Here is an 18,730-nt window from a genome sequence, read left to right as displayed (position 1 = left end):
CAAGACAGATGATGACGACACGCACGAGCGACACACAGACACAAACAAGCTCACAAGACACACAGCCAGCGGGCTGCCACACATCCTGAGTGGGCGTACACATCACTCAGGCCACGTCCCCCCTGTCGCCCCCCCCAGCACTCCAAGGTGCCAAGAGACAAACAACAGCACAACAACACAGACAGGCGACAGGGGCGAACGTGTGAGACTAGAGCAGGCTTGCTCCGCCTCTAGCAATCTCGTCGCCGGCCGCAAGGCACGGACGAGACCGTGTGTGGGGTCTTGTGAGGTGTCTATGGACGCCCTCCTCACAGGCTATTGGCCAGCCGCTAGCCCTAACTCGCACTCATGGGTGACGACAGTTCATTGGATGAGTGGTTGCGAGCAGAGGCGCGTGTGCTGAATCTAGATCGCACGCCGTGGCATATGACTTGGGTAGGCGTGCGACCGCAGCGCGCCCGCCGAAGGCTCGACCGGGCGCGCGTGTCAGCCAGAACTTTGCCAGTAGAGCGATCCTGGTCTTTCCGAAGACGAGCCCCGCGCCACAGGTGCCAGCCGTGCCTCCGCGGGAGCCGCCTCTCGAGCCGCGTCCCGCCGGCACTGTCCCTGAGTGCGTCCCGCCTTGGTTGGCGACACGCACTCGACGAGGGCAGTCCAGCCGACGGGAACGTGTCGCGCGCCGGCGACGAATGCGGCGGGGTGGGTGTGGGTACCGAGCGCCGCTTCGACGAAGCGAGGTTGGCAGGCGCCCCTCACGAGTCCGTTCAGACATGCCACACGCCCCTCGCAAGCGAGGTTAGTAGGCGCCCCTGGCGAGACCCGCAAGAGATGCCACACCACCCTCGTACCTATACTCCACCAATGAGAAGGTGAAGAGATCTTATCGGCCAGCGGGCAGGGCAGGCGGGCCGGCGGGGACGGGGTCAGGGGAGACTATTCCTAGCGGGGTATCCCCTCCCGACCCACCTTCCGAACGGCCTACACCCTATCCAGGCTCCGAACATAGTTGGTTTACGGGTCAGTCGGGGGACCCACTAGGGGGCGGCCCCTCACACGACTGCCCAGTGGGCCCAGGGATGGCGGTGGCGAGTCACTCCGGAGCAGAATAGAGGTGCGCACGAGGCAGGTGGCATAGCACGGCCCACCCCCTTCCACCCCCCCTCGCCCTTCGCAGCCTCTCCCCCCTTCCCCTTCCCACTGCGCTCTGTTGGTTCCTCTGTCCATCTACAGCGTGGGTGGTGGTACACTGCACTGAGTCGAGACAGCTCCTGTGTGACGTTTTACTACTACCGCGCCACCGCAAACGGTCAAACCGGACAACGCAAAACGGTCAACGCGGGACCGCGACACGCGACTCTCCACAGGGGAGGCAGCACTGGCACGTGCCGCCCAGTCGGTTTCTTTTTAAGATTTTTTCTTTGCCACCCGAGAGAGGCACCGCAACCATACCCCACTCCTCGCTCCGCCACTCTAGCTTGCGCAGATCACTCAACAATGTCTACCTCGGCCGCTTCGGCCGCTTCGGTGGAGCTCGGCGAGCCGCTGCGCGAGCCACTCCCGTCCCTTTCCTTGCTTCTCTCCATCGACGACCTCGCCGAGTCGATCGCGGCGCCGTGCGGCCTCGCCACGCTCACGGCGCTCGCCGGAGCCTCGCGCTCAGCCAGGGCGGTCTCTCGGCGACTGATCCGAAACTCCGAGTGGGCCGTCACCCACGCCGGCTCTCTCGACAGCGCAGCATGGATTTGCGCCCACCGCCAGCCCGAGCAACGTCTACTGCCGCTCGGATCCGCTCCCGCAGCCTCACCGTGGGCGTGCAGCGGCATCGCCTGCGCCGCCGTCTCTGGCGCATGGGTCGCCTCAGGCGGCGGTGACCTTCTCTGCCGCGTGTGGAGGCGCGGCTCGCGGCTGGGCGAGCCGCTCGCTCTCCAGCACTCGGATGAGGTGTCGTGCCTGGCGCTCGACGGCAGCCGGCTCGCCAGCGGTTGCCGAGACGGCACTATTCGCCTATTCGATTTGTCGGTAGCAGAGACGGCGGCGGAGGCGGCAGCCGGAGCCACCTTGGCCCATCGGCACTCGACCGGAGAAGACGACGGTGCGGCGGTGCTGTGCCTCGTCTTTCCGCGGGCCGGCTCCCTCCTCACCGGCGGGGCGGACCGCCGCCTCCGCCTCTGGACGACAGACAGCGGGCTGGCTGCGGCCGGGGCTGTGGCGGTCGAGGCGGCCACTCCCGCCCTCGCGGCGGCGGACGGGCTCGTCGTGAGCCCCGCGGCGGACCACTCCCTCGAGCTGCGTGATGCGGACTCGCTCGCCTTCCGAGGCGCTCTCGTCGGCCACGCGCGGCCCGTGCTCGCCGTCGCGATGGCCCCCGGCCGTGTGGTGAGCGGCGGCGGCGACGGCCGCCTCTGCGTGTGGGCGCTCCGCGCGTGCTGCGGTGAGGCGGGCGTGGCGGGGGAGTGCCTGTACGAGCTCACCTCGGGGCGAGGCCGCGTGCCCGTGCTCGCGCTCGAGGGCGACCTCCTCCTCGCGGCCGGCGGCGGCACCGAGGGCGTCTGCGTTTGGGACCTCGCCGGCGGACGCTGCGCGGCCAGGCTCGGCCGGCGCTTTGGCGGCGGCACGCGTGGCAGCGTGAGCGCCCTCGCGCTGAGCGGGCGAGGCGCCGTTCTAGGCGACACGCAAGGACACACCGTCCTCATCGAGTGCCCCCCACTGTGCTCATAGCTGTTAGCTGTGCTCGTTTTTTAGTGAGGTTCGGCTCGCATGTACACTCTGTGCGCGCGCCCTCCACCCTGTGGCTGGCGTCATCTCGCTGGCGTGCGGCTATGATCCTAATTCTCTACGTCTAGCAGAAGTGCTCTTTGTGCTACACTTTTTTATTAGACAGTGCCTCAGTGGCGAGCGCGATAAGGGGTGAGAGCTGAGACTAATAGTAAGACACTTGTTTGTTGCAAAAAGTCTGTGGTGCAAAACCCGCCCAAAACTACCGAAAACGCTGTCACGCGGCCAGCTCGGCACTATCTACTCAAAAAAAGTGTTTTACAACACTGGGCACGGGACTGGCGCGCACTGGCACTAACACAGGTACACCACGGGAGCCGCCTAAGCGACTCCTGCGAGGGCGGCGAGGCAAAAACAAGTGACGTGAGCACCCACTTTTTAGGAAGGTGTGGCCAGCTCGTGGGAAGAGAGACAGAGACAGAGAGAGAGATCTTTTAGCAATAACATTGAAAATCCTGCTGCACACGCCCCCTGCCCCTCGCCCCACGCAGCGTACCACCCCGCCCGACCGGGCGTCTACTTGGGTCTCTGGGGGGGCGCGGGGGCCCTAGAGGGTATCCATGCGGGGGGGAGATGGGGTCCCATGGCCCGCCGCAGGCGCCGATTTTTTGGGTTTTTTTCTTTTTTGCGGTTTCTGATGGTTGGAGGGTCTATCTGTGTGTACTCCTCGAGATCTCTCCAAATCTACCCTCTGTTAGACCGGGTTAGATCGGTAAGTTGGTGCTCTGAGCGACTCTGAGCGCCGGAGCCCCGTTTCCGCGCACTGCGGCGCGGCGCACGGTGCCTCCGGGGGCCCCCGCGCCCCCCCAGAGACTTGGGTTTGTCCGCGACACATCGCGGGCGGGAGATACATACAGGCCCGCGGCACGGGGTCGGTGCGCATCGAAATCATTCCCGCCGGGAGAAGAGATCTCCCGATCTATAGCTACTCGAGTAAAGTACGAGAAAGAATTTAAACAAAAGAACTCTCTGTCACAGCAGTGCAGACAGGCTCGACACAGGTGCGAACTGGCGCGTGCTGGTACTATCACCGGCACACCACCGGAGCCGCCTAAGCGACTCCGTTAAGAGCGGCAATGCACTTAGCACCGTGCACAATGCCGCTGTCCCCGCACGCTAGCTCGTTCACCGTCTGCCACGCCACGGCGGTGTGGAGAACGACAGACAAGCGCTGCATCTGCAGCCCGTGCCAGTTCTTGGTGGTCCATGAGAAAGAACGGTGAAAACTGTGTCGCGGCCGATTCGCACGCGTCCGGCCGCGACGTGCGCGCTTTCGGGCCATGGAAACACCCGTTCCTGCGAACCATGGCATGCGCCGCAAGACACTGGGTGCCGTGCTGCTAACCGCGAGTGCGCTGGGCGTCGCCACGACGAAGGTGCTCTCGATGAGCAAAGCTGGCGCGCTCGCCACCGAGATGATGCCCGACGGGTACACCGACGGATCAACGACGTGCATTGATGAGAAAGAGGAGCACGTCGACGGATTTTGCGCAGCGTGCAAAGAAGATGACGACCTCAAAACGTCCTGTCCGAATACTTGCGCATCGTGCCCAGAGATGCTGCCCGGCGGTCCGACGTGCATTGCAATGAAAGACGAACAAGACACAAATGCTCCCGGCGTCTTTTGCACCACGTCGTGCAACACAGATGAAGCCATCAAAACCTTTTGTCCGACTACTTGCGCATCGTGCCCAGAGATGATGCCCGACGGCGCGGTGCCCTGCAATTATGTAAAAGAAGGCTATTCCGATGAATTTTGCACAGCGTGCAAAGATGACGACCTCAAAAGGTCCTGTCCGAATACTTGCGCATCGTGCTGAGAGATGATGCCCGGCGGCAAGCCGTAGGGGGTGAGGGGATGCGAGACGGGTCTTGCGTCGATTTCTTTTGCGAGGCCACAGGATCAGGGTGCGGGCGGGGCGGCCGTCATTTGCCGGCGGGGACGGCGGTCGAGCGGGCGGGCGCGAGGGCCGGGCGAGGCGGCGGGCGACGAGCGGGGCGGTGGGCGGGGTGGCTGCTTTCATAGGCGCGCATGGGGGAGGCGGCGCAGGCGGCGGGCGCACGCGCGCGGGTGGGGGTCAGGCGGGGGCCGGAGCCGACTGCGGCTTTGGGGGTTGTCCGGTGGATGGGGCTGGGCGGGGCCGAGCGGGGTCGGTCGGGTCGGGTCGGGGTGGGGCGGGGTTGCTCGGGTCGGGGTGGGGCGGGGTTGTGGGGTGGGGATGTCGGGGTGGGGTGGGGCGGGCGCCGGAGGGGGAGTCGTGTGACTGCCCCTGTGGTGGGGGCGACGGCTTCTTAGTTCTTAGGAAGCCATCTCGCCCGCGCCTTGTTAGACCCCATGGTGGAAAATTTCGACTTTTAAAGCTTTAGCCGCAGCCCGAATGGCATCTACCATGCGATGTAACTCTCTCAAGAGATGCTCAAGAGCGGCCGCACACTGCTCGGTCGTACCCCCCCTGCACTAGGCCGGTCGGAGCGGATTTATTAATTTTCAAGTTGGAACACAGACCTCGAGACTTGAGCGCAAGCATGTTCAGGCCATCTAGAGTGCCGAACAACATCGCGCCGGTTCGATTCGCGCATGGCCATCACGGCCGCGCAAATTGGCTGCACTGCAGCGCGAGGCTCAGCAGGGTGTCCGGACCACTGATTCGGGAAGCCTTCTTGAGCTGGAGAGCCGCCGCAGTATGCGCGGTGGATGGGTGTCGGTCAAACCGCGACGCGCAAGCTGCAGGGAGGAGCTACAGCGGCTCCGCTCCTCATGCTGGTTCGCCAAACCGAGGCGTTGAGGTCCTCGTACACTCATGTCGCGCCTCGAGTAGGAGCCATCACGCTGCCCAGCGCTGGACCGTCGTAGGCCATAACCCCCGCGCGCAAGGACGTCCGTCGTATGTGTTAAGAATGTTACAACAACTAGAAGTTCCCTGTGCGCGAGGCTGCGACGCAGAGCATCGGGAAGAGGTGAAATGTAGTCCACTTGCACCACTGCGCACTGGGTCGGTCGAGAAGGGACCACCGTTCATGGCAGCGAGAGCGTAGAGGAGCAACCTGTGCATCGCCGCCTCGAATCGTGTGAACAACACCTCGTGACCACGGCGCCGCAGGCGCCTGTTGATGGGTCCAGGTGATAGCCCTGGATGGGCAATGCATACGCCTAGTTGGACCTCAGATCGCCCGACCGCGTCCCGGTGCTCTGTGGTCGGATTTGTGACGCCGCCGCACCGCGCCGCGGCCAGGGGCCCTCCGGAGGCCGAGGATGGCCGTGGCGGACCGGGACGAGCTCTGGGAGGTAAAGTGTCAGTGTATATATTGTAGAGACCAACCATGTGCACAATATCTCTCAGTCTAGCTAAGCCTGGGAAGGCGATCGCCGGCGCCGTACAGCAGCTTGATGATGTTTCGCCGGCGTGCGTTTCGGAGCGGTCCCGGACGGGGGGGCCAGGGGAGGAAACGGAGGACAACGCCGACACCGCTCTGATTCGACTTTTGACTTCAAACAAAGACAGTCGCACGCGCCGCAGCGCGGCGCGTGCGACTGTGAGGAGCGGATCCGTCAGTTAGTTGTGTTCACGCCGGTATCGCGGTGTCCTCCACAACCCCTGGCCCCTCGGCAACCATTCAGGGCGACGAGAGTAATTCATAATTGGTCGGCGCTCGTGAACCAACTAGGCCACCGCCACCTCTTCGCTCTTGCGCAAGAGGTGGCCTAGATGGTTCCCGAGCGCGGAGCGACCAATAGGTCTAACACAGCCACCAGCCTACAGCCTTTATTCTTCATACACAAGTTTCACATAACGCACACAAGACCCATTGAGGTAACTATGAGGAAAGCTAAGAGACCGCGCCGCCACACCTCCGTCTCCATACGACACACACTCTCACTGACATCTCAAGCGCCCGAAGATGGTAAATGCGCCTGACGACCACGTACACCGCCCGGCGCGCACACAGAGACTGCACACCCAAGGTCGCGCGCTCTCGCGCGCGCAAACAAGTCACGGCGCAAACGGGAGCGCGCCGCCGTCGTCGTCGCGGACGCCGCCGCCGTGGTCACTGCCCGGGCCATCAGGCAGCACGACGTGCCTGCAATTAAGGTAAGGCACGGTAAACGAATCCATTGGGTAGAGGGACAGGAGCCCCATGGCATGCAAAGTAGGGCGGTGCGCGTGGGTGAGCGGCGTGCGTGCGTGCGTGCGTGCGTGCGTGCGTGCGTGCGTGCGTGCGTGCGTGCGTGCGTGCGTGCGCGCGTGCGTGCGTGCGTGCGTGCGCGCGTGCGTGCGCGCGTGTGCCTGCCGCCGCCGACGTGCTCCACGCGGAAGCCTCCCCGAGCGACGTGCTCGGCGAGGCGGGGGAGAGAGAGGCGGCTCCCCCCAAAGGCGTGGTCGGTGTGCATCGCGTGCAGCATGTACGAGTGCGAGGCGGCGTCGCTGGCGAGGACGCCGCCCCGGTGCGCGCCCGACTCGATCGCGACCGCCCAGTCAATGTCGTTGCCCAGCACGTCACTCATGCAGCCGCCCGACTCCTGCAGCAGCACCTCGAACGCGCAAAGCACGTTGACCGGCGTTGAGCCGACGAAGCAATGCTCCGGCGGCGCGATGTGCACGTCTGCGCGCCTGTTCACCGCTGGAGGCGTGAAGAGACGCTCGCGGTGCTGTGCGTGGGTCGGAGGTGTCTCGGAGGTGTCTCGGAGGTGTCTCGGAAGTGTCTCGCACCCGCTCACGAGCTCAAACAGCCCCTCGCAACAGCAGTTGCAGTGCTCGGCGGGCGCCTTCTGCACGTCGACCGGCATCCTCGCGGCGAGCGCCTCGACCGCCAGCTCCACCTCGGGGCTCTTTGCAAACGGGACATGGACGACGTTTGCGTACTTTGATGCCATGCCGCAGTCAGGCGCGGCCGTCGGTGCCTCGTCACCCGTCGAGTACCACGTGCCCGCGTCGGTCGCCGCGCAGAGCATCTCGTCGGAGCGGTGGCGGCAGCACACGCCCACCACCGGCCCGTGCTCCACAGACACGAGCGCCACCGACACGACGTGGTCATCCACGTGCGCCAACCAATGTGCTGCGCCGAGGGAGATGGCGGGCTCGTGCGAGAGCTCAAAGCTGAGGTAATTTCGCGCCGCCACGATGCCGCCGCCCTCGGACGCCTGCTGGACGAGCTCGCCTGCCTCGCGGGTCACCCGGGCAGCGAACTCGAGCTCGTACTCGTAGTCGTGGTCTGCCGCACAGAGCTGTGGCAGGCCGTGCCGCTTGCCCGCAAAGTGAGCGGCCGCTGCAGGTCGCATGGGCGCGAGGCGCGGTGCCGCCGCGTGCCGCGACGCCGCGGTGTGCGCGGCGAAATTGGCGCAGAGGAGGAGGCAGGAGCGGCTCATGAATGGCCGAGAGGTACAGGCAGGATCGGCTCGGTGCCGACTCAGTACCAGGTACCTCTGCGGAATTGATTTCTTTTTTGCTCGCATACCCACCCGACCAGCGATCGAGCGACTGCGATCAGCGGGCCGAGCACTTCAAGGTCCTGCGACCGCAACCCCACAAGTTTGAACCCACCCGACAACCGATGGTGCAACGCGCTACCTGGTATACGGGGGACGCTGGGGGGGGACATGGCTGACCCCGGCACGACCGAACTCTCTGCCAACTGCGCGAAGCTCGTCGCTGGCTCAAGAGTCACGCTGCACGGGCTCACTTCGCGAGCTGGGATCGGGCTCAATGGCCTCACTGGCACCACCCTCGGCTCAGCAAACTCCGCAGGTCGTGTGCCGGTGCGAGTCACGGTGCAGGGATCCACAGCGACGAGAGGCGTGGTCGAAGAGAAGCTCATCCGCGAGGACAATTTGCAGATGGCCCAGGACGAGCAGCCCATGATGGTGATCATCGGGAGGCACAAGTACGTTGTCTCCGGCCGCGTGCTGTCCAAGCACGAGGACACCTTTTTCGCAGCGGCGCTCCGGCAGCAGGCTCACCTGGGGGACGCATCGTCCGGCGAATTGCGCATAAGCCGCGCGAATGGCCAGCTGTATGAGCACGTGTTCCGCTTCCTCAACTGCTGGCCGGCGGGAGAGCTGCCGCTCATCAGCCATGAGGTCTCGGCGGAAATGGCCAGCGCCCTCTTGGATGAGGCAGACTTTCTGCTGCTGCCGGCGATGGCATGGCTCTTCAGTGCGCACGTGGTGAATGCTGCATGTTTAGAGCGAGAGGATCTGTACAACCGGCAAGCAGAGGATGCGATGCGCTGGCTGTTCGCGCGACAGCGTGACGCTCCAGAGCTTAACAATCGCCATCTTGGCCTTGTCGACTTGAAGGCTGCAGCACGCTCCGCAGGTCGGAGCACCTACCCAGTGTGCTTTAGCCACATCTCGCCTGCTGTTGATACGTCCAAGCTCGTTGGCAGTAGCTACGAGGCGCTAGAGTCCTTTCGCGAGTATTATCCCGGCGTCATCGATGCTCTATCGGCCTGCGCAACGGACAGTGCCTGCTCTTGGTTCGTTGCGGGCGGATCGGTCGTGCGCTGCCTGCTCAGAGACCCCAGAGCCGGACCGTTCTTCGCATCGGGCGATGTCGACGTGTTCATTTGTGCGAAAGGCGATGCGGCTGAAAATCACGCTACTGAGTTGTCCCGCCGCATTTGCAGCGAGCTGGAGCATAAGTGTCATGCCGTTTGGATCACGCGGACCCTCTTCACGATCAACATCAGGTGTCGACGGCAGATCGAACGGGAGGGATACCGGGGCACTTACAAGGTTTGGGAGAATTTCGACGTGCAGATCATCCTGCGCATCTACCAAAGCCCGTCGGAAGTTCTCTGTGGCTTTGATGTCGATTGCTGCTGCGTTGGCTTTGGGCCAGAAAGCCGCAACCCCTCCGTCGCTGCTAGCGTGCACAACATGACGGTGTGGGCTCTGCCGCGCGCGCTAGCGGCCTTCAAGAAGTCACGCACGCTCTTGAATCCGTTGCACGCGTGGCCGCGGCAGCCGTCGTACGAACTCCGGCTCGCCAAGTACGCCGCACGCGGTTTCCCTGTGGCGGTGCCAGGGCTGTTGGAAGTGCCCAGCGATGACGCCGTCCTCCAATGGCAGCTTATCTCGCGCCTCCGGCTGATTAAACTCCGGGGCGGCGCGCGCCTCGTGCATATGGATATGGCGCTTGGCTTGCCGGAAAATGGCACAGTCCCAAGCTGCAATCCGGACTACCGTGGCGGCCGTGCCAGCGTCGGGCCTGGCTACCGCGGAGCCAGGTACACGCCGCAAGACTGGGAGGCTGCGATACATCGCACGTTCGGCCAACGTGAGACGGCGCACGAGAGCGACGATACCGAATGGTCGGTTCGTTTCCCGACGCTGCCAACCGACTATGACCAGGTTATGACCATCATCAAGGACCCGTACGGGTGGATAGCTGCCAACTACAATTACGCACCAGAGAACCACCCGCACGACGATACGCTGAAGTTTATTCAGGTGAAGCTCAGTGCCGACGACGGTGACGACGACGACATTCAGGAGGACTTTGACAGCGCTTGGGCGCTGATCGCAGATTGCGAGCGCGACGATCTGCACATCCCGCGGCTACTGACCTGGTCCGTTCTGCCACGCTCGCGCGAGTACATGAACATGGAGCCATCCTTCTCCGAACTGTGGATGGCATACAAGGCGCCACTATTCGATCGCGCGGCCGCGACTGCGAGCGTAACCGACGCGGAGTATGGCGAACCATTCCTCGAGAGTTTCCGTAATTTGGCTCTAGTCGCGTGAGGCTTGAGGCGCACCGTCCCCCGTGCAGCCGGCAGCCAGCCTTGCGCTTCTTCCGCGTGTGCAATGTGCCCGCTGCTCCCTCACACCCACCCGCCCCCCAGCCGGTGCGTTTGTGCGAAGACTCTGGCGAGTAGAGGCACACACAACGCCGTAATGACTAATGTGATTACGTTTGGAGCAGCACGACAGGGACCCAGAAGCCGACAGAACGTGCACCCACACGCACCGGCATGCACGCTCTCCACCTCTGGCACCTCCAGTGTCCAGTCTCCCGCAGAGCGCAGAGGTCTCTTGGGGCGGAGCCCCGGCGAGTCCTGGAACAGAACCCAGGAAAAAAGGAAAAGAGTTGTTTGCAAAAAACAGGCGAGAAAAGAAAATCGTCCGCCAGGGGGCGCACTCATGCTTCATGTTCATCATGTCATGCTCACACTCACTGACTCAGTGAGTCTCACACACCCCACACACACACCGCGGGCCACTGGCTTCAACGCCTCTAGAGCAGATGAGCCACTAACTGAGATGAAACACCTAGCCTGCCATACTAGCTAGCCGTACCGTACATTGCTTTGCCTCACTGCCCCAGCGCCCACACCTCGATCTTCTTGGGCAGCTGCTGGTGCGACAGGTCCTCTCCGTGGCCAAGGCAGCCGCTTTCGCCCAGACCCCAAGCATAAACAGCGTCGTCGGCGGTGATGGCGAAGCTATGGTATTTCCCAACCGACACAGCGACGACGCGCCGCCCAGCGAACGCCTCGATCTTCTTCGGCAGAAACTGCTGCTGACAGTCGCCGTGGCCCAGCTTGCCATAGTATCCATGGCCCCAGCTCCAAGCAGAGCCGTCGGCGGTGATGGCGAGGCTATGGCAGTCTCCAGCCGACATAGCGACGACGCGCTGGCCAGCAAAGGTCTCGACCTTCTTGGGCAGCAGCTGGCGCTGCATGTCGCCATGGCCCAAGCGGCCATGGCCCCAGCTCCAGGCACCGCCGTCGGCGGTGATGGCGAGGCTGTGGTAGACTCCAGCCGAGACAGCGACGACGCGCCGGCCAGCAAAGGCCTCGACCTTCTTAGGCAGCGGCTGGGTCTGCCTGTCGCCGTGGCCCAAGCGGCCATAGGATCCCTCACCCCAGCTCCAGACAGCGCCGTCGGCGGTAAGGGCGAGACTGTGTTGGTACCCAGCTGACACAGCGACGACGCGCCGCCCAGCGAACGCCTCGATCTTCTTCGGCAGCAGCTGGTCCTGCCAGTCGCCGTGGCCCAGCCGGCCATAGTCTCCATCGCCCCAGCTCCAGGCACCGCCGTCGGCGGTAAGGGCGAGGCTGTGGCAGTCTCCAGCCGACATAGCGACGACGCGCTGGCCAGCAAAGGCCTCGACCTTCTTGGGCAGCAGCTGCAGCTGCTCGTCGCCGTGGCCCAGCCGGCCCCAGTCTCCACAGCCCCAGCTCCAGACAGCGCCGCCGGCGGTGAGGGCGAGGCTGTGGCCATGTCCAACCGACACGCTCACGGCGCGCTCGTCACCCGGAGTCGAGGAGAGCCGGGTCGGCGTGTTGAGCTGCGTCACGCCCTCGCCGTGGCCGAGAACGCCAAAAGGTGCCTCCTCGTCCTCCTCCTCCACCTCCTCGCCCTCCGTTGCCGCTGACCCGCACGACGACAAATGCCCCCCGCCGTCGATGAAGACGCTGTGCCGCTCGCCTGCCGCCGCCCTCGCCGGCGGGTTGGACTCGCGAAGAAGCGCCGAATAGCACAGCCACCGCACGGCGCAGCTCTCGCCCTCCGGCTGCGCCGGCAGCTCGAGGCCGCGCTCTTGCGCCCACAAGCGGATGCCCTGCTCTGCGAGCGAGCCGTGAAAGAGACGGCCGCGACGCGAGCGATGTCAAGGGGGTCGCAGCGAGAGACAATGCGCACGAGGAGGTCCGTGGGGAGGTCGAGGAGGCGGGCGGGCGGCGGCGTGTCTGGCGAGGGAGCGGCGGCGGAGGTGGCGCGAGGCGGCTCGAGCGCCGAGGGGCAGTCATTGCGAGAAAAGAAGGCGTTGCGCGCAAAAACAAACCCTGCCAAAAAGAAAAATCTGCCGCTCCGGCACTCCAAGCACACCCCCGACCCCTGCTGCCACGCTCCGCGCTTGGCTCCATCAGCGCTAATGCTGCGATCCCTGCCCAGCCTCCTCCTCGCCGCGTCGACCCTCGCGCTGACGTTCGATGCCCGAGCCGCCCTGCGCTCGGCTCCCGCCTCGGCTCGCGCCAACCCGGCTCGCGCTCCCGGAGCCTGCCTGATGGCGAAGAAGCCCAAGGTCGACAAGCGCTCCTGGCTCCCGAAGCGCTCCTCTCCGTTCGCCCGCGAGGTGGACGTGGCGCTGCAGCTCGTCTCTCGCGCCGCGGCCGGCGTGGGCAAAGCACCCGTAGCGGCAGTCAACCTTGCCACTCAGGCTCTCGTGTGTGACGGCCTCGCGTCCGAGTTTGAGGGCGACGCGGTCATGGCGGCGGAGAGCGCGGAGTCGTTCGCCGGCTGCGACGCCGAGACGCGGCAGGCTGCCCTCGCACTTGCCAACGAGCTCGGCGCGACCACACCGTGCGTCAATGCCTTTGTGCCTCCGTACCCTGACCCGGTCGCCACGCTCGAAACGGCAGAGGCCCCCGAGATGCCGAGCACAGATCCGTGGTTTCTGGCCTAGCACTCGAGAGGACACGAATCAGCTGTATCCCAGCTGCATTCCGCTCTAATTCACAGCTCACACGCGACACCCCGAATCCACCGCACGATACCCTGCTCCAGTGCTCCGCAGGACGAGGCCGGCCTGGCCGCTGCACTGACGCGAAACGTGCGCGCGGGTCTCGGGCCGCGCACGTGGGTGCTGAGCCCGGTGGCCGAGGCGGAGCAGCCCGCCATCTCCCTCTCCCTCCTCGAGTACGGCCGGCCCGTCGTGTGCGCAATCGCCCTCCCCAACCTGCCGCGAAACTCAATGTCTGGCGAGAAGCTGCTGCGCATGACAGTCTCCTTTGACGGGCAGAGCGGCGCCGTTCCCCCGCCGATGGGGAGCCTCATGTGGGCGGAGCAGGGCATTGGCGCGTACGAGCGGTCGGTGGGAGGTGCAGCCGAGTCGTGACGAGATGCGATGTGCCGAGATGTGGGATGCGAGATCACAAGCCGCCGCGACTGGACACATCCCCCCTGCCCTCGCCTCGTGCGTTGCGCACAGCCCCCGAGGGGGCCGAGGAGAACGGATGCACACATGTATTGATTGATGACTGACTGAATCACCACACTCAACAGGAGAGCACGGCACCGACGTGCGCATCCGCGTCGACCGCGCGCTCATCGGGCGGCGAGACATTGTCGGCACGGCGTGGACGCGGCCGGACCGGGACAACGGCCCGCTGCCCGTGGACAAGACGACCGGCGTGCAGGACTTCGGCGCTGAGGTCCGTAAGCGTTCCTGCTTCATTTTCATTCCAACCCAAGGCACCGTTGAACTTAGCCTCAGCCCCTCTGTGGTGAGCCGAATGAGCCCTGCGCAGGAGAGCATCCTTCTTCTCCTTGACTTCCTCTTGAGCCTTCATCCTCTGAGACTTAGGTCATCCGCTGCGAGGCGGCGGCGCAGCCCCGCGCGGCCGCCCTCGCCTCCGAGCTCGGCATTAGCGGCGAGCCGCTGCAAGCCAAAGGCCCGTTTGCCTACGGGCTGATCGCGCGCGGCGAGGCGATGGCCTACTTTGATTTGCCCGACGCGGCCGAGGCGTTTGACCGCAACGTCTGGGCGCACGCGGCGGGCGTCTTGCTCGTGCAGGAGGCCGGCGGGCGCGTCACCGACCCGGCGGGCAACGAGCTCGACTTTTCGGTCTGGCGGTAGTAGAGGAGTAGGCGCAGCCTGAGTAGGCAGCTGCCCCTCCAATCTGCGCCGAGTTCACCGCGTGCCACGCAGTTAGCACGCGCCGCCGGTCTGAGCCCACGCGGGGGCGGGGGTGACGGCAAAGGCAGCGAGGCAGAGACTCAATGAGTACTCGACCCCGAGACTTCCCCCCACCGCAGGTCTGCCGCGAGGGCACGGCGCTGCCGGCGCACGTGGTCGGCGCGATCGCGACCAACGGCGACATCCACGCCAACGTGATGCGAAAGTGCGGGCTGGCCTCGCTCAACGCGGCGCTGGGCTAGAGCCGAGCTAGGAGTAGAGGAGGGTGTCGCGCCGACGCATCGGCCCAGTGCAGGCTGCAGGGTGTAGCCCAAGCGGGTTGCCAAGCCGAGACGGCAGGTAGAGCGCGGGGCAGCGATCGAGGAGGCGGGCGTTACGGAGCCCGCCGCTGGGCGGCGCGGGCGGAGGTACGCGCCGCAAAGACCTACTTGGCTTACATGTTACCGTGCATAGAGCATAGCTAATAAATAAATAAATAGAGCAGACATCTCCAGGAGAGATGGGCGACGCACGAACACAGAGGGACAGTGCTAGCTAGGGCCCCTTCCCACTGGGTTTCGTTTATTTCTTTTGGGGAGAGGCACTCTCTGGGCACTCCTCGCTCAGGAAAGTCGGCTGCGGCGCGTGGGAGGCACACATCGATGCTGCTGTTGCTGCTTCCGCCTCACCCCTCCCTCCTCCCGGGCGGGTCCGCGGTCTCCGCGCCGCGGCGCTTGAGGGCGAGGGCGGTGCGCATGGAGCCTGACGACGGTGGCCAGGCTGTCTTCGACGACCTCGGCGAGAAGCAGGTATACGGGCCGACCAAGCCCGCCCACGCGTGGCCAAAGCCGTGGACGAACCTCGAGACGCAGGAGCACGTGCAGGTGGTGAAGGCTGCGAGCGGACTGCTCCAGGAGCCGCTGCGGACCGACATGGGGGACGACGAGATCTTCGTCGGCAAGGACTCGATCCACATCCTCAAACACCACGGCTCGTACATGCAGCAGGACCGCTCCCTCAAGGGCAAGGACAAGCAGCACTCGTACCAGTTCATGCTGCGGCTCAAGATGCCATGCGGGGAGGCGCCTGCCAAACCTTGCCGCCGTCTTCAAATCCTGCTCGCCGTCTCTCTCTCCTCCCCTCTCTCTTTCTCGATGCCTCCTCACCGCCCGCCTGCCGCCTCTCATTCTCCCTCTCGCCTGCCGCTCCTTCACCCAGTCCACCCTCCCGACGCCTTGTGGAGAGGGAGGGGCGATGCCCACCCGCGTGCACTGGGCGCTGCACATTGAATGCCGAGCCAGCTCCTGCCTGTCTGTGCAGCTGTGCGAGGGTCGCCCGGGCCTCGCCCCATCCCCTCGTGTGTGTGGAGAAGTCTACCTGACTGTGACCGTACCCCTCCCAGGTGCCGGGCCCTCTCTATGCCGAGCTGGACGACATCAGCAACAAGTGGGGGCACGGCGACCTACGCGCGACGACGCGGCAGGAATGAGAGAAGAGAAGAGACGTTGAAGACGAGCAGAGGGAGAGGGGAGAAGAGAGTAGAGAGGAGTGAGCAGAAGAGAGGAGAAGGGGAGGAGAAGAGGACAGGCCACGACCGGACACTTGGCTGAAGAGGCCGCTAGCGAGGGAGAGACGGCACACTGGAGCGACACACAGGCACCACAGATAGACACCCTCCGCCAGCTGGGCTGCCACACATCCCGTGCCTTCGTCACTAGGCCTTCCAGCTGCACGGTGTCCTCAAGGGCAACCTCAAGAGCGTGATCGCCTCGATTGCAAACATCGGTTCAAACACGTGACGCTCTTTTAGATGCGACACACAGCCCCCTCCCCCCCCCCCCCCTCCCCCCCGCTCTCGCGCTCGGCGGTTGTCGCATTCAAGCTTAGGCATGATGGTACGAGAAACGCATAGTATGAGTACGAAGGTGGTACAGCTGTAGCCGCTTGTTTGCTCGCGATGCGCTGAGAGCACGGGACGGCGACCCAACCGTCGGTGTGCCCGTGTTGTGTGCCGGCAGCCCTAACGTGGTGCGGTGGACGGCGACCCAGGCCTCGACTTTGGAGCCTCGTTGTGCCTGCAGGTATGGCGGGTGCGGAGACATCTCGCGCAATGTGATGACGCCTCCGGTGTCATTCCCAAACAACCCGGCGTACGAGTACTGCGGCCAGTACGCGCGGGCCATGGCCGAGCTCTTCAAGCCGATGACGCAGGCCTTCTATGAGATCTGGCTCGACGGCCAGCCCGCCGACAAGACAGAGTACTGGCAGCGCGACATTGGGAAGGCTGGCTCCTAGCTAGCGACCTGCCTACGGGGCTCGTTGGAGAGAGCTCACTCACCGAGGCCATTGTCGCGCGCGTGCCTTCCCCTCGAACCCAGTAGCCTTCCGGCCGTCGCTCGCTGCCAGCCCAGTCTCGACTGTCCATTCTCGTGTGTGATCTGGACCCGGGGCCGCGTCGCCGCCGCCCTCGCCGCCGCCGCCCTGGCCACCACCCTCGCCGCCCCCCTCGCCGCCGCCACCGCTGCCTCCGCCGCCCTCCTCGCCCTTACCACCACCGCCCTCGCCGCCCCCCACGCCGCCGCCACCGTCGCTTCTGTAGGAGCAGCTCGGAGTCGACCTCGACGAGGTCGAACCTAGTCGAGATTCACCGAGATAGCAATCTCCGATGGAGGAGCAGCTCGGAGTCGACCTGGGCGAGAGGCGTGAAGCAGGGAGATGGGTTGAGGGAGGATGGAGCCGCTACTTCTACTGCTCCCTCGTCCGCCTCGGCGCCCACAACCCCCGTGCTGGGCTCGGTCACGCCTTCTGCAGGTGCGCACAGAGGACCGCGGCAACGGCATCATCACCGGGCACGCCGCACTCTTAGATGCGGAAGTGGCACTCCCTGCCTTCCAAAGTGGCGCTCGAGAGGACACGCACCCAGCTGCACCCCATCGTATGGCCACGTCACCGCATTGTGTCTGCCGCATCACCGCACACTCCCACTGCACATGAACGTGACGACAGCCATCATTCGAAGCCATCATCTCTTGGCTCACATCTCCCCACATCTCCCCACATCTCCCCACATCTTCATCTCTCGCCCACATCTCCGCCCACATCTCGCCCACATCTCGCCCACATGAGGGTCGCCCGCATCTCGCCCACATCTCCCCACATGCCCCCGTCGCCCTGCCCGCAGGCACACCATCGAGCCGCTGTACGGCCGCACCTACCTGCCAAAGAAGTTCAAGATCGCCTTCACCGTGCCGGGCGACAACGGCGTCGACCTCTACATCAACGACATCGGCTGTGTGGTCATCCTCGAGCCTGATGGCACGCTAGCGATACCCCCCACACACAACCCGCCTCCCACCCACCCACCCCCAACCTCGCAACCTCCCCACCCCACCCCACCGTCCGAATCGGCCTTCGAGAGAACCAATCTCGCCACCCCCGGCCTTCGAGAGAACCAATCTCGCCACCCCCGCTCTCCACACGCGCTCCCTGCGCGCCCCCTCCCGTGCTTGTGGGGGGCGGCGCGAACTCGACTCCCGAAGCCGCTCAGAGCTGAGCCGCGGGCACCGCGTGGCGGCGCAGGCAAGACGCTCAAGGGCTTCAACATCGTCGTCGGCGGCGGCATGGGCCGCACGCACAAGGCGGAGCAGACCTTTGCGCGCGCGGCGTCGCACCTCGGCTTTGCGCCCAAGGAGCACTTTTTCGAGGCGATGAAGGCCATCCTCGCGGTGCAGCGCGACCACGGCAACCGCGAGGCGCCCCCGCCCCCCCCCTCCTTCCCTCACCGCCTCTGCCCTCTCCCCCTCCCCTCTCCGCGCCCTTCTCTCGCCCCCCCCTCCCCTCTCCCTATCCTCGTTCGCCGCTCGGGCAGGTCCGCTCCAACGCGCGACTCAAGTACCTCGTCCACACGCTCGGCATTGACGACTTCCGCACGCTGACCGAAAAGTACTACGGCCGCCGCTTCGAGCCGTGGGTGCCGCTGCCAGAGTGGAAGTACCTCGACTGGATGGGCTGGCACGAACAGGCAAGGGGGGGGCCCGGGGCGAAAGGGGCGGCGGGAGCTCTAGGAGAGTGCCTGCTGGCTGGACCGCAGCGCGCTTCTCCCCCCTTTCACCCTCAGCCCCGTCCTCAGCGCCTAGACCGCACTCTAAGCCTCCACGCGCACGCGCACCCGCAGGGCGACGGCCGCTGGATGCTCGGCGTCAACGTCGAGCAGGGCCGCGTGCGCGACACGCCCGAGCTGCGCCTCAAGACGGGCTTGCGCAAGGCGTCGAGATCACCCGAGAATGATGGAGATCGCCCGAACTTGCCCGAGATCCCCCGAGGTCGGTCTCACA

The 18,730-nt window shown here is 65.0% G+C and overlaps 3 protein-coding genes across 3 annotated transcripts in view; all 3 read left to right on the top strand.

Annotated features, from left to right (window-relative positions):
* Positions 1-1,494: 1,494 nt before the first annotated feature.
* On the top strand, positions 1,495-2,718 carry EMIHUDRAFT_104046 (hypothetical protein; the record flags this gene model as incomplete). The annotated part of the gene is made up of 1 exon (XM_005765256.1): positions 1,495-2,718. One exon carries the CDS (start codon positions 1,495-1,497, stop codon positions 2,716-2,718), a length of 1,224 nt encoding a protein of 407 aa, XP_005765313.1.
* A 9,935-nt stretch (positions 2,719-12,653) lies between these two features.
* EMIHUDRAFT_213111 (hypothetical protein) lies at positions 12,654-14,659 on the top strand (the record flags this gene model as incomplete). The annotated part of the gene is made up of 5 exons (XM_005765255.1): positions 12,654-13,118; positions 13,296-13,599; positions 13,784-14,004; positions 14,157-14,345; positions 14,537-14,659. 5 exons carry the CDS (start codon positions 12,654-12,656, stop codon positions 14,657-14,659), a joined length of 1,302 nt encoding a protein of 433 aa, XP_005765312.1.
* Positions 14,660-15,058: 399 nt separating this feature from the next.
* SIR3 (ferredoxin-sulfite reductase) overlaps positions 15,059-18,730 on the top strand; it is a gene marked incomplete at both ends in the record, with an annotated part of 4,982 nt that continues 1,310 nt past the window's right edge. The window contains 7 exons of the mRNA XM_005765254.1: positions 15,059-15,520; positions 16,115-16,191; positions 16,478-16,654; positions 16,996-17,032; positions 17,208-17,292; positions 17,976-18,121; positions 18,265-18,615. Coding sequence (XP_005765311.1) covers positions 15,059-15,520; positions 16,115-16,191; positions 16,478-16,654; positions 16,996-17,032; positions 17,208-17,292; positions 17,976-18,121; positions 18,265-18,615 — 1,335 coding nt within the window. The remainder of the gene's footprint in view (positions 15,521-16,114; positions 16,192-16,477; positions 16,655-16,995; positions 17,033-17,207; positions 17,293-17,975; positions 18,122-18,264; positions 18,616-18,730) is intronic.

The sequence above is a fragment of the Emiliania huxleyi genome (genome assembly GCF_000372725.1).
Source record: "Emiliania huxleyi CCMP1516 unplaced genomic scaffold EMIHUscaffold_56, whole genome shotgun sequence".
Classification (NCBI taxonomy): domain Eukaryota; phylum Haptophyta; order Isochrysidales; family Noelaerhabdaceae; genus Emiliania; species Emiliania huxleyi.
The sequence above is the reverse complement of the archived record's forward strand: the minus strand, read 5'-3'. Positions and strand labels throughout refer to the sequence as shown.